This window comes from Phymastichus coffea, unplaced genomic scaffold, assembly GCF_024137745.1.
Source record: "Phymastichus coffea isolate CEN01 unplaced genomic scaffold, Cenicafe_Pcof_1.1 PCOF00098, whole genome shotgun sequence".
In the NCBI taxonomy this organism is placed as follows: domain Eukaryota; kingdom Metazoa; phylum Arthropoda; class Insecta; order Hymenoptera; family Eulophidae; genus Phymastichus; species Phymastichus coffea.
In genome coordinates this window covers 742,750-764,046 of record NW_026706909.1, presented here as the reverse complement: position 1 = coordinate 764,046, position 21,297 = coordinate 742,750, and the positions used below count along the sequence as shown (strand labels likewise).

Below are 21,297 nucleotides of genomic sequence, written 5' to 3'. Positions count from 1 at the left end.
CGGTTAACATTCAAACTACATGATTAAGTGAAAAAAAAGACAATAATTGCAATAGAAACATTTATTTGGTGAGTCCATATCGAAGATACAGTAGAACTTCGGTATTACAAAGCATTATATTGTTCGCGAACGAAGTCTTTCGATAATGCAATTCGTGCGCTAAACGCTACTTTTTTTCGTTGAGGGGTGAAGTTCTCCCTTATTCAATTCGCGTTCAAGTTGTGGCTTGACTGATTAACTTCTTTTTTTTACGTTCAAAGTGCACACAAGACACAAACAGGTGGTTGCGGTGCTTGTAGAAATTAGAGGCGTTGGATATTTTTTATGCAGTACAAATTTCAATCTTGAAAACTTTTCGACTTGCGTTCGATTCAACGAAAATCTCGTTTCCTAATTTTGTTGATCCTCAAGGCTGAAATTTGCAAAAGATTACATAAAGTGATCGAAGTGAACGATAGGAACACACAAATATATTCACTGTCCGCGGAAAATGCTGTGTAAAATTCGACACACAGAATTCTCAGAAGAGATTTACGTGACGATGATCGACTACCGCTGCTTTTTTATACACAGGTTTTTAATGAGAAAATCACAGAGTACACACGGTCGCGTTTTATTTTGGTTTCTCGAAATTGCGGAAGGAAGACATATCGTGTATAGTATACTTCTCGTCATAATACGTATTATTATTATTTTCTTTTTATCATACACTTATAGAACAGCAGGATATTTTAATCGTATTGATACTTGAATACATGCTAAATTTTTCTTTTTCTTTTTTTTTTGCGTTTTGTTTATAATATAAATGACATACATGCTATGTAAATCGCGTTCACAATACTTTCAATTGTGCTTACATTCTTTAGTGAGTGGTAAAGGTTTGTTTGAACACGCCGTGCAGAAAGTACGACTTTGCCGCAAGCTCGTCGAAAAACGTACGCTCAAATTAGCGCTTTCCACGAGTTATTTTGAAAAATACCGTAGCTAACATGTACGGGAAACAGATACTCATTTCGCTCGGGCGTAACCCTCCGAGATAAGAATTTATTTTCCCACACTATTTAGGTAATGTATTATTTCGTTCAGACATACGCACACACATATACACACATACATACATATTTATATTCAAGTACATATGAATTATACAGTCAACTAAAAAAAAAGAATACTTATATAATTTGGCAGTTTGTTTAACCCGTTTTACAATTATAGTAATATATTTTGGCCTGTGAAATTCATCACTTCTTACACCCAAAGAGAAAAAGTGTATTAAGAAAGTATTACAGTAAATTCATTGTATGAACAACAAATATACAAGAAAAACAAAATTAAATGTGACCGTTCACAGACACATAACGACGAAAGACGGAATCCATTACAAGGAGATGAAGAATGGAGATACGACAACAAGTTTTCAAGAATTATACAAATCAATCGATCGTGCACTAATGAATGCGAACATGAAAAAAGAGTCGCTGATTGCTCAAAGCGCATCTAGTCTGCCGACTTACTCGGAAAGTGCTAATTCATTGAGCAATTAGATGTAGCTGGTATTTTACTTTGGCGTGAGACTCAGTTTATTAGCAGCTATTTTATATGAAAAAAAGCATTATCACACGAAAAGTGAACTTAATATTTATTGTTTTGATTAATTATTCGAGTCTATTTAAAAAAAATTTATTTTCACTTTATAATCATGAAAAAGCTGGAGCTTTACACAACTCCAGAATTCCTAAGCTTGATTTTTGCATTGCTGACCGTTTTTGGCACAGCAAAAAGAGAAAGAAAGACAGCAAAATGTCGACATTTCTAAGATCTCGTTGTTGGCTTTGCACAACATCTTCCCATAGTCGAAAATCTCAGCATTTTTTCGTGGAATTTTATCCCTCCCAACTGCTCGAGCGTCCTTCGCGTGTATACTACAGGAGAGTGAGCTTATCGATTTTCGCGCTCGCGCCACAAGCGTTAAGACCCCTCTCGTGTCTTCGTTAGCCGTAAATTCATACATCGAGTACTCGCCTGTGAATTTTATCCGACTTTGTATTTCGAATCTTCAGTTTTTTTTTCAAAAGGCAGATATGTTTAAAAATTATGAATGAGTATTTGTTAAGATATAACACGAAAAGGGGCCCTGCTCAAAAACATTTCCTTTCGTTTTGAAATACAAAAAAATTACTTAAAAAGAACTAGCTTTATTGCATGAGAAACCTGCTTCCGAGAAAACCGCATCACAATAAATGTCTTCCTTTTCATAATTTACACAATTAGACCCTCATCACTCCCCAAGTGAAATTCCATTACGTGAAGTCCAACTCGTACGGATATCGCTTATAACGTAATATCATAATTATGATATATATACATTAATTTTATAAATAACTATATATTATTTCACATGAAATTTCAATATTTTTTTCGTTACATCTAAAGTTTTTAAAAAGTTCGTATGTACATTTTATATACAGAAATTGATAAGTCGATTATCAATATAGAATCAAACTTTTTTTATTGTTTTTTCCAACAATGGAAAAAACTAATAACAATGGCACAGAGTATACAAAAAAATTCATAAAAAAACGCGAGAGACTTTGGCACACAGTTTTAAATGAAATTCACAACCCTTTGTTATAGTCAATAGTTCTAGAAAAAATGTAATGTTCATCCCGTGAAAATATGTGTGATACGAGCATGAAATCAGCATGCAGGGGACGAGGTATATTTTTAAACTGTATACAATTACAATATTTGATTAAGTGGTAAAAGCTATTCGAAAAACTTTCTACAAAACAGTACTCATTTGACATTGTGAAAAAATTCTTAATTAAAGAAAACGTGATTAATTAATTCACGCGATAGAAGACGCAAATTTTATATTTTGAGAAAAATTATATTGATACGTACAAAATTTTTTAAGAACGTATTACATCGTATTTTACGAATAAAAATTTTATACCCTAATATCTTTTTCGTTATCGTGTCAATTAAAAAACAAGAAAATTTTTTCACTGCGTAATATTCGAAAATATAGTAATTTGTAAAATGTCTCGTAAACAACAAACGACCTCACCCAATACCGCATAACTTATAGAATCGTCTTACCGCGGTTCGAAGGATCGAAACATCGGTGTACACAACTTCCTCGTAGGCTAATAGTTAGCGCAAGTCGAGTTGTTCGGTTATTCATGCTTGGTCCATGAATTCTAGGGGTAGGTGCTTGCTGCTGCAGCTTGATATACATAGAAACAGAGATATTTCGTCGTATATACGGTGTTCTCTTCATCGATCGACCTATAGTCCGCACTGGAATGCAAACGTTGTAATTAGTTTGCCTCCTTTTGGGGATTATTCAGGCTGGAGCGCGCGACTATATAATACATATATCGACTACGACGACCGTGTTTCTGCTATTGAAATTTTTTCTTGGAATTCGAAAAAGTGCAGTAACCACCATTATTCGAAAGTTAAAACTTTAATGTAAATTCTCATTTTAAAAGGGCTCGCATCCTTTGAGTATCGTCTAACTTTAAAAACAAAAAACTTTCGGAACAACTTTTTGTAACTTCGGATGTTGGGAAACTATACAGAAACGAAATTTTCGAACTAAGAAAGACGCAATCACACTGAAAAAATATGCACATCCGCTTCAACACCAAGTCTTTCGCGAACGGAACGAAGAAGAGATAGTTAAGAAAAAAATGTCGAAAAGAGACGCAGCGGCAGTGCTTTTCTTCTTTTTTTTCAGACATACACAGACACAGGGGGAGTGAGAAATTTAAACTTCCATGGCTCCGCGGTGCACTGAATTGATGTCGAGGGAACATCTGCCAGTGGTGTCTTGCGATTCTAGAACTTCCTCCGATGGCATCACACCTGCGTTTCTCATGTCGTCCCTTACCTGCTCCACCTGTGCGGTAAAACAAGAAAAATGCATTTTCTTTTTTTTTTATATTAGATTTCAGTGATGCTTGCGTCTGACCATATAATTGACTGATACCACTTATCGATATGTTTTGCGTTCTGTAGATGACTACATAACAAATATAAGTTTTTTCCGTTGCAAGAAATAACATTTTTCCATTGATTACTATTGGTTGAAAAAATAGTTTCGATTAATAAACGCGGAGATGGAAAAAGCACAAGGTATATTGAAAATAGTAGCTGGTATGCGAGGTATTTAATAGTACAAGTACTAACAACTGGTAGGCGACTAAACAAACAAGTCAATGTTGTAGTTCCTGATTAACTCGCGCGGCCAATGAGATTACATAATGCGTCTGTCTACTACCGTCGGATAGTTCGAAAAGTCGTGGTAATTTGTTAATATGTTGCAGAGTAATTCTAAAATGGTTCAATTTCCGTTTGTACTTTGGATCTTTTGTGAAAAAGTTCGCGAGTTTTTATCTTTTTTTTGGACTGTTATCATTCTGACGTTTTTTTAATCTACTTGGGTTTCGGAACGAGGAAGAGTTATTATGAAATGCAAAGTATACTTTTTGTGACAGCACATACTATCGGAAAATTTGAAATATGCTTCTATATAATGAGATGGGTTTCAATATTTTAAAATATAAATTTTGATCTTTTGAAATAACCGATGGAAGTCTGATATAAAAAAATGCCTTTTTTTATTTCATTTTAGCCAGTGTTAATGATAAAATCTGATATTTGTAGCCAGTATAGAAATGTAAAATCTTTAATTTGCATACGTCAAAAATTTACTTTCGGACAAAATCAAAATAATTTTCAGTTTTATTTAAAATTCACAAAAAATATTTAGGATTAATTAAATACTTTTGGAACTTGATATTTAACTAAATTGCAATAATTGAAACGCTTTTAATTGATTCTTTGAAATTAACTTACTAATCTTACATGTTTTATTTAAATTAAAAAAGACAGCCCGTAATCTACCAAATATTGGTTCTGCCAGGAAGCTACAAAAATATCAACCAAGAAATTACTAAATAATAACAACTAAAATATATAACAGAATTGTACATTATGAAAAAGAAACGAAATTAGCTAATCGAAAGAATTCAACAAAAGAAATGTCAGTCATTACCTTACGTAAAACTCTGAGTAGATTGAGGCCAGCAACCTTCTTGAGATCCTGGACATCCCAGTCGCCAGTACGCAGTAACTCGGCGAACAGCTCTGGGTATTTGGAGACATCCTCGAGACCTCGCGGCGTTCTTCGAACAGACAGTTAAAAAAAGAAAGTAAGTTTGAGAACGAGCGAAGAGAACTTTAAGAAATAAAAAAGAGCCAAGACCTTATACTCCTTTTTTTTTTTTTTAATAATGCAACCCATTTCATTAGAGGAAAAGGGCGCTCGAGAGTACAGTTCGTGCAGCCAAGTTTTCGCGGGATGGAACTGAGTTATTTTCGTCCTTTTTTTCCTGTTCTTTCTTTTACCGTGGCTGATGGGATCGGAATAAAGTGCGGAGATAATTGACCGTTAATCGCGACAAAATGGTTATATTTGCATTATTGAGTGACGAATAAATTGATGGCTGTCACCTGTTATTCAATAATCGACAATAATTGACGTTGAATTGAATGTTGAATTACACACACACACACACACACACACACACACACACACACACACACACACACACACACACACACACACACACGATTGATGTGAAATTTCACAAGACTAAAGGGATGCTATGTTGAGAGTAAGCCCTTCAAGTGTGTATGTGCGCTATGAGTGAAAATGCGCGAGTATAGTCTCCATAGAAGAAAAAGCGACGCGCTGCGTAAGTGGTTAATAAAGTCTCCATTTATCGTTTTAAGCACACTTGTCAATCGTTAAAAATGCTACAGTTGCTCATAGGATAATTTATTTACAAGAGAAATCCACAAATGCATTCATTTTCATAAGTATTATACAGAAACAGCATTATTTCAACAGTTTATCCAGAACATAAGTTACAGATGTAAGTAAACAAATCTGATAACCATCGCATAAGTAATAAAATTAAAATGCACTTCCAGTTATACGACAGAAAGAGAGAGAGAGAGAGAGAGAGAGAGAGAGAGAGAGAGAGAGAGAGAGAGAGAGATACGCAAAGGTCGTAAAAGCTGCAGAAATTGCCTTACGCAGTTCAAATCAAAGCCATAAAAGCCTCTGCTACGACACGATAAGATTACGATAACGATTTTAGCCATGCAAAAGCGAATTACGCAACACTACACTGCCGATATATTTTATAGAAAGTTTATCGACCGATTTTCACTACTAGCATACTTCGCCCGGAAGTAACAAAAAATTTTTTTTCACAACATAATTGAAAATCAATTATTCCTTGTGTACCAAACAATCGTGCGAATCAAGCAACGCGTCGCTCGTTAGAGGAACTTTTATTTTTCTTGTGCGCCGCAATTAAAATTACCGCTTCGATTGTGCATTCGTCGTTGGTCAGTAATTGGAAGCGTAAACTTTTTAGGCGAGCGACGCGTTGTTTCGTAATTACATTGCGGCCTGGGAATAGGAATGAAGACTTGGGGTATTTTATCGTTATCAGTTCTGGGTTAATCACGATTTTCAAATTAATTTGATTATTAAAGATAGAAAATATTTTTTATGTATGGTCTTTGGTAGCATTTGAAAATCATTTAGAACTATCGAGTCATAATTATGTAGATTTCTTTGTTTTCACTAGTTTAGAAGGAATTTTGAAAAAATATTTAATCTATATGGATCGAATATTAAGATTTAAAAGGTTTGGGTCCTAATTATACGGATATTTTAGAAATGAAAAATCTTTTTGGGTAAAAAACCATTTCTTTCTGAAAATTTATTGGTCGTTCAATAATCTTGTAAAAAATATAGTCTAGTACGAATTTTAAAAAATTAGTTATGTATTTTATTTTTACATGAATCAAAATTGTCATGTGTAACATCCTAAAGTATGTCGGTGTACTTCTCATACAATTTATCCTTCCTCTTCCAAAAAAGCATAGACACAATGAAAATTGGTTGTACTTGAACGCTTTCACCTATTCAGTCCTCGATGGAAAAATTTTCAAAACAGTTTTCAATGTCTATATTTTTTGTGAAAATAGATTGTGAAAAATATGTCACTAAACGTATTCGACGTAGAATTTAATAAACTTTCAAAATTTACCATTAGATTTTTCGAAAACTCGAGCTGTCAAATTCTATATACGATTTTTTATTAAAGAACAGGGTTAAAAAAATTGTTATTGATATCAATTTTTCATATTGAAGTTATATAAATTTTCATGTTTGGAGTAAAAATATCGTGTCCTCGAGTCCTGAGCTTCAAACTGTACCGGTTCAAATGTTGAAAAAAAAGTTTAAGCGCAAAAATGTCGACTGAAACGCAAAGAAATCGTCAAAAACCTCCAGAATATTTTGAAGCTCAGGACTCAAGGACACGATATTTTTACTCCAAACATGAAAGTTTAAATGATTTCAATGTGAAAAATTAAGATAAACAAAAATTTTTTTAACCCAGTTTTTTAATAAAACATGTCATATAGAATTTGAAAGGAAGAGTTTTTCGAAAATCTAATAAAAGATTCAGAAAGCTGGTTGAATTCTACGTCGAATACGTTTAGTGACATATTTTTCACAATCGATTTTCACAAAAAATATAGACGTTGAAAACTGTTTTGAAAGTTTCTCCATTCACGACTTAATGGATTAACTTAATAACAATTTAAGTAATTTGATTTGAAAATAATATCAATTGAATTAAGAAATTTTAGCAGCTTTGGTGGAAGGAAATCTCGTAGCAATAATTCGTTGTCTAGATGTAAATTTCGATGACTCGAAGTGGCTATACTCGTCGTCGGAAAACTAAAGATCTAAATAAAATACACGTACTTGTTAATACCATCGAAGTCGCCGCCGACGCCGACATGGTCCACTCCAATTAAATTCTTAATGTGATAAATGTGCTCGGCCACGTCGGCCACGGTCGCCTGCTCGCCGCACTTGACGAAGTAGTTGTAGAACGTGATCATTACCAGGCCACCGTTCGCCGCCTGCAACACACACAATTGCATCTCCTACAGTCAGTTTATACCATTCTCTCCTATTTTGACTTCTTTTTTCTCGTCCGGGAGGTAGATTGTGGTTTTGACGTTTATGTCTGTGTTCGATTTTCTTTTCCTTTCCGTTGGAAAACTGTAAAGTAACCTTAGAGTGTATACACCACATTAAAAAAAATTTTTATTTTGCTACACCGTTAAATTGATTTTCAAAGAATCAAAAGCATTTTGCGTAAGTGTGAATCAAAATTTTTCCTTTTTTAATAAAAGGAATAACGTTCTCGGTTTAAGAAATTTTTCTTAAGAGTATTGGAAATTCATAACCCTTTTTATATGTAGTAGAGAGCTTCTAATATTTCAATAGGTTGCATTTTGTCATATAGATTCTACTTTTGCCTTAAAAAAAGTTGATGGTATTCAACGTAATCGGAATTTGACTGACGGGCGATGAAATTATATTAAGGTGTGTCATGTCAATTATTCCTAACACAATCTTAGATGAAGAATAAATCGAGCGAAACTTAAAACTCACTTGTAGCGAAATAATCGATTCGTTAGAAAGGCATATTTACAATACTAAAAAGATCTCTCGGTGAATTCGCGAAAGTGTATGAACTCAGCATTAAAACACATTGAAAAGATTCAAGCCGAGTATCTAGAAAGCGATACGATTATCCACGTATCTAATTTTCCGAGATAATTCGCCTTAATTGAATACGATGCAGTTAGAAGAAGATGAAAGTAGAACAACATTACGCAGTGATGCGAGTAAACGATCACTTTTTATTCGTAATCTTGATACGTCTCAGTTCAATTTTCGTTTTGCGCAAAGCCGCTTTCAACAAAGGATTGCGAATGAGAAATAAAGAATCGGCATTGCACATAAGTCAATCGACATCAGTCGATGCGCGTGGACGCGTTCGCAAAGAGATAATCAATGCCCGCATACATACGTTCATAAGGCAAATAACGTTGTATTACGAGCAAACACGAGTTGTGCATCCGTACGCGCAGGGGCTAGGACGTTTTAGCATGGCTTGTCAGAGGATTTCGAACAATTGTCGATTCGCTCCGACGAAATTGCTAAATGCTTAAGTTCAAGCGTTTTTATTCAATAAGACAAACAGTAAAATTTTTCATAGCTGTTAGATAGTTTGTACTCGTTCATTCTTCGCATTTTTGATTCCTTTAATATTTCATAGCTTATATCTCGGATTACGCATGTGTTACGATAACCGAGTGCGGATGTGAATCCGGCGACTGAAATGACACATTTGATATTCATATTATCGATTTCAATATGAGCCGCATAAATTATATATATCCGATGTAATTGTCGTAATTATTCGCAGATCCAATACCGAAGAAATGAATAACGTCGACCATGTTATTTGCATTTAAATCGAGACGCTTCTAGTATCCTTCTTCTCTCTTTGTTCAAATAAACGCTGACGCGTATACGGTCCAATTTGTTAACACGGCTCTTAATGAGTTTTCCAACTCCTCTGGGAGATTTAATGGCTGATCGCAATACATTATGTTGCATTCACGACAACTAATTGAAATTTCGAAGTGATAAATTGAAAATAATTTTTTTTATTTTTCGCCAGAGAGAAAGGGTATGATCCAAAGTGCATCTAGTTTATGATGAGCCGTAAGAGATAACAAACGAGTTTTTTTTCAAAGCTTCTTTTCTTCCGGATGGTTTTGCGGCTCAACCGCTAGCCTCAACGAAGGGAAAAAAGCATATTTAAAAAAATGAACCGAGTAATACGGCCATTCCATGGTTATACGCAAGAAAAATATGGTTACTCTGAAAGTTTTCTCGTAATTTTTCGCTCTTTCACCAGCTTTAACTTGTCTTCCTTGTTATGAGCGAAACATTCGCACAAGGTGTTCTTGTAATGCAGATATAATTAGCTGAAAGCCAAGCCAGGAAGGAAAAAAATTCTATATTGTAGCTGTACAACTGCACGCAGAAGCAGAATGAAAATAGTTGCAGGCATTACGTTGAAACTTCGTATCGTCGTACTCACCAGCTGTCTGAGTATATCGTCAGGCACATTCCTGGACGAGTTGCAGATGGCGAAGGCCGACGAATGAGAGAAAATTAACGGCGCCTTGCTGGTTCTCAACGCGTCCCTCATTGTTTTGCGCGCCGTATGGCTCAAATCGACCAGCATACCAAGACGATTCATCTCACGAATCACTGCTTTGCCAAATGTCGTTAGACCGCCGCCTGTTGATTTGATTTTATATATATAAAAAAAATAGAAGATATTTGGTTTTCATTAGTAAAATTTTTTTAAATGATAAAAATCTTTAAATAATGCAATTTTTAATTCGCAATCTGACGAGTTAACCTTGTAGTCGATTTTTAAAGGAAATTGTTTCTATAAAAATATAAGAAATCCGTGCCTCGATATTATTGTGAATACTCGTAATTATAGAAATCGTCAAAAAACATTCTTTGGAAAGAACAAACTCTATCGTCATTTGCATAACGTAAATAGAAAGCTTCAAATCTTTCGTTTGTCTGAAAAATCCAATTCGTTACAAATTCTGCCGATTCTCAAATTTCCTTTGTATAATAATCACTAAAATATGTTATTAAAAAGAAATATTGAAGAATTAAAGAAAAACATGAATGTCGGCGGATTGTTAACTAATATATAAGGATTGAAGAGATATATTTAGTTAATAAACATTCTATAGGCTACTTAGTTAATCAATATAATAATTAAAACTTTGAAACAAATTGAAATTGCTTGCAAAATATTGTTTTCCTAACAGATGGATTTGATCTAACTTTTTATTGGTAATACTTATTTCATGGAAAACCGAATTTTGATATGTTATATTAATTTTATAAGATTCATCGTGTTGGGACCAAAAGTCCACTCAATAAAATCCTAAATACAGCATTTTTATTTTTCAATAAATAACATTTTCGATAGAATTCACATCCCGCAACCTCAATACTCTTTTACGAATGTAAAACAAAGTGTGAAAGAAACATTTCATATAAAATTCACTGATCGAATGTAAATGAAAATCATTTGTTTATTTCCGCAATCGATGAAAAACTTCGTCGAAATTCTGACTTTTTCGAGTATTCTTTTTTCACTCTGGAAGGCATAAAAATGCATAAAAATGTATAACTGACATGGAAAAGATTCGCAAACAAAAGATAGAAGGAGAGGATGCAAGAATTCGCGCTAGATTTAAAACGAGGTCAGTGTTGATTGTACCGTGTGTTGTTGTCTCTTTTTTCCTCGTCTTATTGTGCATAATATAAACTCGCCGAGGGCGTCATTTTCAAAAAAAATTTTCCGTGTACCAACGCCTTTTGAGCGAACAAACTGCAGATGTGCGCGGTGTGTTTGGATTTGATTGCCGTGTTCAATTTGCTCTCTTTGTTGTTTATTCAATTGATCGAAAATACACACTAGCGAGTTTTGTATTGTGAATGCTCTTTTTACGCTGGATCGAAAAGATGAAAAGATCGGTAGCAGTCGCGAACTAACATATTAATAAATTTTCGTATTTTTCGTGAACAGGAAAAGCAAATTATATTCATATTTACACGACGTGATAGCCACGTACGTGAAAAAGTTATAGTTAACCAGCGAAGCAATTACCACCTTTGCAGCTCCTCTCTCACGCAAAATTGGCCGCAGACGTGTGTCGAGTTCAATAAAATATTATGCCAAATGCGGGAAAGCATCGGGGAAAAAGGGAAATCAAAACAAGAATAAAACATTTACAGAGCAACCTCGTTTTTCTCTGTGCGATCATGTTGTAAGGGAGAAGTTAGTTTTGAAGCGGAGAATGTTTTCCAACCCCCTTCGTTAAGAAATTGAAAGGTTACTTGTTGTATTGATCCAAAAGTTCTTTTGTAAATCGAAAGATTCGATGGGTTTTATATTTCGAGAAGGAGATTTGAAGATGTTTACAAAGAAGTTCTCTTGAGAAGGATGAAAAAAGGTCAAAATCTCAAGTATTATTCGAACGACAATAAAAATAAAAATAGTAGTAAACTACAAATGCTTATTTACAAATTCCAGATACAGAATTTCTATAATGTCTATTTTTCATCGGCAGCGAAATACGTAAATACACTTTTTCCACAAAAAAGAGAAAGAGCAGCTACAGGACATTCATCCCTTATAAAATATTATACGCCTCGTAAACAAATTCTTCCTCGCTTGCTCGTTCTTTTTTCCACGTGCGTACGATTTTTTTTTCTCTTTTTTTTTTATCTCTCGCTTATTTACCTTTTTGCAATTAATAAAGATTCGCACGCGTATATCGTTTGAAAAATCGTATTTTTTTCATATAGTTATCTAGTACAAACGAGTTTTAATGAGATGAAATAATTCTGTTTTCACGTTATTCGCGTGGTTTTTCTGTATTCTCGATAACATAACGTTCACTTTACAAAGAAAAGAAAAGTGAGAAATTATAATCTTGATTAACAAACAGAATTTATTATAGTACATGTATATATGTCAATAAAGCAGCATACATACATTTATCCTGATAAGTAGCGTAAATTAAAAAAATGTTTTCAAAATTCAGACAAAAATTTTTATCCCGTATCTTCATCAGGAGCCTTTTCTACTCAGGTCAACAAATAATTTGTTGATATAAAAAATTGCTCTGAAACAACCATTTTCTTAAATTTGTCAGTAAAAATGTTTGGTCAGATTTTCTGTAGTTTTAAAAAGTTTAACATTCTTCATAGATTGAAAAATGAAAAATGTTCCTGATTGAAGAACTGCATTGATGAATAATTTTTCTTAAAATAAAAAATGTTGTTGTCAAAGTAATTTATTTGACTAAGAACATTTATTTAATTAGTTTATTAAGCGATCCGAGAATATAGATTTAAAAAACGTGTTTTCGTTTTGTAATATTGATTATTTTTTGAAATTAACGAGAAAACAAAGGAAAAAAACAAGCTAATTATTACCTTGCTCGTCACCCTGCTCGACATTAGAGCTCTTTGCCCAGGGTGTGTTGCAGGTATGAGTGAGGGTTAGATACCGTACACCAAGCTGATAGAGGGTGCGCAATACAGCCAAACTACTGCCGAGGCTGTGGCCACCTTCCACTCCAATCAACGAAGCTATCCTGCCCTTCTTATGTGCCTCGAGTATCTCTGCGAACAGACGAAATGATAAAAAAAAAAAGAAACGAATATTACTTGCCAAAACGCTCTCGTTCGGATTGACGTTTTGTCAGAGGCAGTATTATTCGGCGCTCTCTTGTTTGGAAATGAAAAGTCGGAAATTTTTCATGACGGATACATTATAGCACATCATTTCCGCGCAAATATTATGAAAATTGCTTGACAATGCACTTTAAGTCATTAAATTATCCGGCGTTATGCTGCCGCAAAATGTATTCATAGCGCATGGATATAAACGTTTCAATAAAAGCAAGAAAAAAAAGCATGCACACGCCATTCCAGAGGAGATAAGGATCGTCACGATTACTATGCGTAATCCGAGTGTAAAGCGCGATGAAAGTGGAGCATTTATGATTGCTATAACTACCAAACGGAAACTCTTGGATCTTTATCGCCGTCGGAAGATTTTAATCTCCAACTCTCGCGAAGCGGCTTATTTGAGCAGAGAAATACATTTGAAAGGCAATCCATTAAGCGCAGTTTTACGACGGTCGTTTATGATGATCGGCAAATATACGAGAGGGGAGCATTTTGAACTTTGTCTTAAGTTCGGGAGGACGCCGTCACCCTCGTTTATATTTCTAATGCAAGTTCGCACCCACTGAAAAACACGGCCATCAAGAATCCAGAGCACGCGGGGTAAAGTTTATTGTATCGTGGAGTATTAGTGACGGAAGTCCGTATGACGAACGAGCGAATTAAAACACAAACGGTAATTTTTACGAGCGTTAAAAGTTGTCTTAACCGTGCATCAAACGAATACCGCTGCACTTTCCTCGAGGCTCCCGAGACTGCGAAACAAAAGAAACAACATTCCCTGCGCGGAATAACAATATCAGATAAGATTGCGCGTTTCGCCAGTTTTTCCTTCTCTCGCGGCGAAACGAAAGCAAACTCAAATGCGAACGCACGTACTCTCGCTTTGTAATAATAAAAGTTATGCTGGTATATCGCGCAACAATGGCAAAAAGATGAGCGCAAATAGACACGTGCATACGCACCTTGAGACGAGGTAGCGAACTGCATGTGTTGCGAGTACTTTTCGATGAGTCGCTTGATGAGATCGACTTGCTCGAGGGTCATCTGCACGGCGTTCAAGTGTTGCGACTCGCACGGTACGTACGCAGCCCAAAACTGCAAACAGAGGAACAGTTTTCAGTTGTTGCTTAATCGACATTTCTCTCTCGTAACTTTTAATGCATCCCTGCAGTGATTTAACTTCCAAGGGGACTTTATACCTGTAAATCTTGCGCTCGGAAGTATGTGAGAGCGCAATAAAAATTGCGAAAACCTCGCCCGCCCGTGATTTATTTCATGGGCGCTCAGCTACTGGTTTATCCTTCTCTTGTCTCGATTTTCACGACGCGCGCGGGTATGCACGGGTATTTTATTTTATTCCGTAAATTATTTCATTATCTCGGACATTGACCTTTTCTGGAAAAGTTTTCGCAGTTTGCATTTTTTTGTTGCTTTTCGCGTGTGGGTTTCGGTTTGCTTTCTGAAAAAGTTTTTGGATTATTGAATAACGGACTGCATCCATTGTTGAGTTCGAATGGAACTAAAAAGAATATTACACTCGGAGAAAGATTATAAAGTTTTTAAGTTTTTGTAAAGTCTATCGTTGTATTTTATGTTGTTGATAGATTCGTCAAATTTGGTTTAAAATCGTCTTGTATTCATAATTCTTCTTTCCGATAGTGTTTCGTGAATACATTACTGTTTCACCCCACTGAAAGTCACGCATCAGATCGTCGCATTTCATTCATAATTTTTGACAAGTTGAAAGAGTGAAAAAGAATAATAATGCAGTTTGACAAATGTACGAAGCAAAAGTTTTTATAAAAGCTTCGTTTAGCAGAGAAGAAAATCTTTATTATATTATCTACATCTGCGACATTCAGTCGTTCGCACAGAAAGAAAAAGTAAACTCTACTGGCCGACTCAAATATACTTCTGCATTATAGGCATAGAGAAAAATTTAATCTAAAGTAGGAGTCATCGTGCGCGCGTATGAAGAGAGATTTATCAAAATTTTTTACGGGATTTACAGTTTTTGGCACAAAGACAGGGCAGGAAGAGCGTAGCGGCGACGGCGCACTCAAACAGCGATAAACTCTTTCTCCGCGCTGAGATATAAATCGCGTGACGAGAGCTAAATCGCCTTTGAAGTGTATTTCGTTTGTTTGCTTTTCTTTCTGCTGGTGGGGCGCAGCAGTACTTGAGGAGCCGCGATAATTAAGGTTACTTTTCTTGGGCGCTTGCTCGCGAGCTTTCTTGCAACTGACGCTGATGTCTCTCGGTCGGAAAACTCGCGTGGTTCTCTACGAATTACCACTTCGCGCAGTGAACTTCCGCGGGAAACTTACTTGCCGAGTTTATTGTATCAATTAAACCTCTAAAATATCTTGCCTTTGTCTTTTTCGACGGCATATTGGTCGAAGAATTTTTCACGGAAAAGGCCAAAGTTCGGCAGAGCGTGTAATCCGACTGACCCGGATTTTGGAGCGGAGAGGGAAACCATTAAAAATGGCTCTTTTTTTTCTATCTTGTTTTATTGGCAAACGATACTCGATTAGTTGATTACCTCGGATATATACCTCGTAATGCCATTATGGTCATGCTATTTATTTGATTGGCTGTGCTCATCCCAAATGAAATAGTCGGTCCGCGCGCGCGTATTTCGATAGAAGATTTATCCGGATATTTTGCGCGGGGATTGAAACACGGCGTATATACATTTGCAATCGGATCACGCGATACAGTCTAACGAAAATTTTAACTCACCTGCCCGCCAACCATTCCCTGTTTCAATCTCGGCAAATCGGTTTGACTCCATGCACTTTTGCTCCACGGTAAGACCTGTCGTAGATCGGTGTCGAACTCGAATTCGGCAAGTTGATTGTGCACGAAATTACGTATGTTCCAGGGTAAATCATTGTGACCGTCGATGAGCGGTACCTCACTCAGCACTCGTCTGACCATTTCCATGCGTTGACTATTTGTCTCGAGGGTGCCAACGCCGATGATCTCGCCGGCGCCCGCACGAGCGCTCAGACGTAACACCAGCAGTAGCAATGCCAGCCGCATACCATTCCCCTTTTGCAAAACAACATTCCAAATATATTCGATTGTTGATTATTAAAATAGAAATTGTTATTACACAAAACTTATATATTATACAAAACAAGTTTTATTTTATCGTGACGGTGAAAGGATTGAGCTGAAATTTTACGGAAATGTTTAATTTTCTGTTCAATAATTTTCTAGACATAAAATTTTATGTTATCAACGCAATTTTTGTGAAACTTGGCCCATCGTAGAAAATGAATTACTGAACAGCTATAAAATTGCTACACTACAAAAAATGGTTTTCTTATTTGCTAGGTTTTCAAGAAGTATTTTTTCAATATTATAATATTCTTTTCATATTTTAAGAAGAAAGTTATTTTTATTATTTTCTTTTTAATATACGAAGATCAGGAAAATTAATTAAAGCATGCAGCGAATTTGATTAAAAGTATATGCTAACAAATAATTGTCTCCGTTTTGCATCAAGAACAAAAATGTACCAATAATTCAGAAATAATTTTATCGTGTAGTTCTAACATACTAAAATTCATTTTTCATTCCTAATAATATATGTAACTGAATTGATAACTCCTTTAAAAAAATATCAATACTCCAATATTAAAATGAATATATGAAGTGTTCGATCGAAACATACAGCTATTGAAGATTCCAAGCACATTTTCAATAGTCTTCCTACTCACGCTAAGTAAGAAGACACCCGACGCATCGTATTGAACGAGTAATTTCCTTTCCCATCTCTCGGCAGTAATCGATTGCTTCTCCCATATAAAGGATGAATCATGAGAATATTGAGCTTCGCTCACCCATTACAAATCAATCCGCGTGCACTTATTAAACAACGATTTAATATCCGCCTCGTCAATTGAAAGCAAAGAAAAAAGAAAAAGAAGAAATAATTCGTGCACTGAATATTAAATTAACGCGTTTGGCACTCGAGATACAGAGGGAAATACGAAGGCTCCTCATTATATATATTATACGTTGAAATTCCAGCGTGCGCTCGCTCTCTTGAAACAAATTCCAAGACGGAGAGGAAAACACGAAAGTTTGGCTTCGTTTAAAGTTTTGTTAACGCCAAGAATATATCCTTAGAGTTGGAATAAGAACTTTACTATGGTGCATTTAATCTACGGATCCTATTTCGAATCTCCCTTGCCTCCTTTGGCTTGTACGGCGCTACTTCCTGATGAAATGCCGACGTTGGAAGTTTGTTATGTTCATTCGGATGCCGTCAAACTTTTACACGCTATTGATTGTTGTGACAATGGATGAGCTTACAGCGTGCAATAAACATTTTTCTTTAGGATACCCTGCTACTAACGGATTGCAATTTTAATTTCTTTTTGTCAACAAATTGGTCATATTAGATTGCAACAGAACTAACGTAAAGGTGGATTCTGGTGACATTTCTAAAACATAAATTTTCTGCGAATTTTCGTCGTCTATCCCTACCAAAGGCAAGTTTAGAATATGAAAAAGAAAAAGTGCGCTAACACTTTTCAAATTTCTTGACAGAGTTGTTGAAACTCTCCGCGGTATAGAGAGAAAAAATTGAAATGTCTCGAAAAAAAAAGGAAAAAGTGTCGGTGTGCGATACACTTTTAAAATTCCCAAGACATTTTACCGTCACACGGCGCGAAGCGCCGCCACGTATTAAAATGTTTCTTAACGATGTATGAGAAAGCGAATGAAAAATAAAATAAAAAAAGAAGGCAATTTTGCACAATCATTCGCCTTTATTTCCATTTTGAAACATAAAAACGTCAATTGAATTTCTGGTATTGCTTTTGCAACAGTAAAAGTCTACCGCCACTCACAGCAATTTTTCTTTTACAATGTTTGTCTATTTCTAGAAGTATACGAGCTCATAAATTCAATTAAGACCTCTTTCAGCTTCGGTGGCTCGTTCGTGCCGTTTTGACATAGATTAATCGAAAATGTTTGTCACGAACGAAGTACTTTGTTAACGAGATATCACTTTGCGAACGAAAAAAAAAAATGTACTATTTCGTATATTAATATGCTTGGGCGAGGAAAGTTGTTTGCCGCGAAGTTGAATTGCTGTATCGCAAAAATACGCGGGAAAAACGTTCTTGTTTTTACGAGCCGAGAACGATATCGATTTGCAACTTGATCTCAATCCACCGCGCTATAAGCATGTCTGTGCTTCGTTCATTTGCCGAGAGAATATTTTTCGTGGATTCGACTCGACTTAGAAAACGGAAAATACATGTCCGCGCAAAAAAGCGGTCGTCATTTTGGCCAAGCCAAACAAAAGCCGCGCGCGACGCGGCAAAGACAAACTGCCGCACAAGCGGGCAAACGTGCCGCAAAGTTACCTTCATGAAAATAAATAAAAAAGGGCAATGGGCGAGTGAAAAAACCACGTCCAATTTCTCAAAAGGAGCTACGTCAGAATCCTAACTCGGCTTTTTGATAAGTTAACGCTTTCATTAGACTTGAATTTTTTCATTTCCGAGAAGGTATCCGAGTGTACGTTCATCGCGCAGTCTTGTGTAAAATTGAAATACAAAGCCTTTTACACGCTCGCGCACCTTTGAAATTATTATTCAAAGTCTAGCACATAATTAATTTTTCTCTGCTTTTAACAATCGATAATTATTATTAAGCTATGCGACGTCGTCGGTCGTAAAATATGTACCCAACAGTTTCGAATTAACGAGCTACGGTGGATGCAAACTCGCATTAATCAAAAATAAAGGACGAGGCTCTATGACTATCGGAAAGCGAAGCAAAGTAACTCTATCGTCCGATAACAATTTCATCCATTCCAGCATTTGCAGTTTGTCTTCGATTACGTTTTTTCCCACTCTCTTTCTCTGCCCACGCTCACTACTCCTATATCGATTTCCATCAGTGCGGAACTATTTCATTTTTTCTCGGCTTCGTTACAGCCAGCGCGAGCGTTTTCCCTTCACGAAAGGACTCGCTTTTATCGAAGAAGGGGCTTCATTCGTGCCAGGTGTTATTCGAAAACATTTTTTCGTTGTTATCCTTCGTCGCGCGCCGGTACAAAATTGATACGGCAATAAAGCTGTTTGCAGACACGCCGTAGACGCTCGCGAGGTTTACCAAGGCACTTTTTATTACGAGATCATCCTTTTTACGACGACGGGGGACGGGGAAAGTACATCGATGCCTAGCCCGCAAGAAGCGACGAGCAATAAAAGATTTAATTTTGTTTCCTAGCTTTCCCAGAATTGTACACGACAGCCATGTAACTTTTCATGTATCGGAATACAATTAAACGTTCGTAATAATAGTGCACTAGCAATCGTAAATAATGCAATAAATATACCTCCGTAGGGAAAGTGTGTGAAAGAGAGAGAGAGAGAAAAAGGCGACGGATTGTTTAAAATTTCACTTGGCTCTTGCGAACAGGACGTAAGGGAAAGAAAGGTTTCTTAGGTATTCAACAAGTTGAACGAAAATAACTTCTATACTAATCTGCTGAGCTGATGTTGCAGTCTTTCACGCGAAAATTTATCACGTTGCGATCGTCTTCGAATATAAAAGATCCCTTTGACTTTTGTCAGTGAACGAAGAGTTATTACCCTTCTCTCTTTGGCACAGCGTCGTGTTATTTTTTGCTCTGAGTATGTCGTTGTGTTCTTGCTATGATAAAGTTGATGGCACATTTTATCGAAAGTAGCATAATCTAGTATTTTATTTTTTGTTTCTTTTTTCGCGGAAAGGGGGGGGGGGGTGGGGGGAGGATATTTGAAGATCCTTACTCATCGTCGGTGAACTCGCGGGCATTAAAAAATATTTCGCAAGCTCCCTCGCCAAATGAATGAATGAAGGAAGAAGAAGAAAGGAAATCTAAAAAAATAGCTGCCTATTCTCCCCTAAGCGTCATAGAGAAACACAAACCCTTCGGCAACACTCCACCCTCGCGTCTTAACGCGTATCCAGCTCGCTAACAACTCGCACTTCCCTATTACGAAACAACACATCCTCTTTGCAATTCCAGCGCACCCTTTCCGCGCGTACTTGTCGCACGCCCGCGAAAGGTAAATAAAAGAGCCGTATACCATCATGTTGCAGAATGCCGGGAGCAGCAGTAACCCGCCATGTTTCGCTCACGCACACACGTAAGCACACAGGCGCACTCACACGAGCTTGGCGTGGTTTACAGCGAGCGAGCCGAGAGCGACGTCGATGCGCTGCCTGCGAGCGGAAGCGTCGGACTGCCTGCTTGCCGCTTGGCCGGGTGGTGGTAGGTGCTTCGCTCGCGCAAGCTCCGCAGGATTCTCTATATACGAGCAGGGTGGGGAGAAAGCTTCTCTCTTTCGTTTTTTCGCTTTTTTTTTAACGCGCGCGCGCACACACAACGTTATACAGCGGCAAGGGTGCTTTTGCCTTGACGACTTTTCTTTTCGTTTTTTGATTGATCGGTCGGGAGAAAGAGGTTTGTTTTCGCTTCATTAATTTCCACACCGCTAATGAGGCTGAGAGAAGGATAGATACAGAGTGAGATGGATTTATGCGTTTCGGGTAATGGCATGTATTTATGGAAATGTTTTTTTAGGGGGAGTGGACGGGCGAATTACGGTACATTACTGGCTGATTTACCGTGAGAAATTTACCGACCAAAATAAAAACCATTGATATGAAAAATATGTTTCGTTAGCACAAAGCAAAAGAAACGGTTCTCTCTCTCTCTGCTCCCTACCTTATTAGCGTGATAGCTATAAAGTAGCACGTTGATCGATGATTGATCGGGGATCAGCCAATTCGCTATTATATGAGGTATTTTCGAGAGCCATCGATTTCCGTATCACGCTGCTATATTATACGTTGAACGTTATGAATTTGAGGAAAAAATTTTCGCAGAAACGAGAATGATTTATCAAAGCAATGACAAGAGGGTTTGCTAAAGATTCTGCGCTAGTCTTTATTAAGAAGTCGTCGCGAGGCTATTTGTCAACCCACGATAAATCGAGGCCGAGCGCGAGGCA

At 36.5% G+C, this 21,297-nt stretch overlaps 1 protein-coding gene across 1 annotated transcript; it reads right to left on the bottom strand.

The window, feature by feature from the left end:
* Positions 1-53: 53 nt before the first annotated feature.
* Positions 54-20,507, bottom strand: LOC131669853 (dipeptidase 1-like). Its single transcript, XM_058945036.1, has 8 exons — positions 20,371-20,507; positions 16,010-16,321; positions 14,225-14,359; positions 13,007-13,193; positions 10,068-10,270; positions 7,865-8,025; positions 5,066-5,195; positions 54-3,907 (listed from the first exon to the last, which is right to left on the bottom strand). The coding sequence occupies exons 1-8, from the start codon at positions 20,374-20,376 to the stop codon at positions 3,776-3,778; spliced, it is 1,266 nt and encodes a 421-aa protein (XP_058801019.1). The 5' UTR covers positions 20,377-20,507; the 3' UTR covers positions 54-3,775.
* Positions 20,508-21,297: the final 790 nt, after the last annotated feature.

Excerpts from the sequence above, each read along its gene's own strand:
- LOC131669853 (XM_058945036.1), bottom strand. Across the intron at positions 8,026-10,067 it reads ACGATATACTCAGACAGCTG|GCGGCGAACGGTGGCCTGGT; the intron begins GTGAGTACGACG and ends TGTGTGTTGCAG. Across the intron at positions 3,908-5,065 it reads TACTCAGAGTTTTACGTAAG|GTGGAGCAGGTAAGGGACGA; the intron begins GTAATGACTGAC and ends TTTACCGCACAG.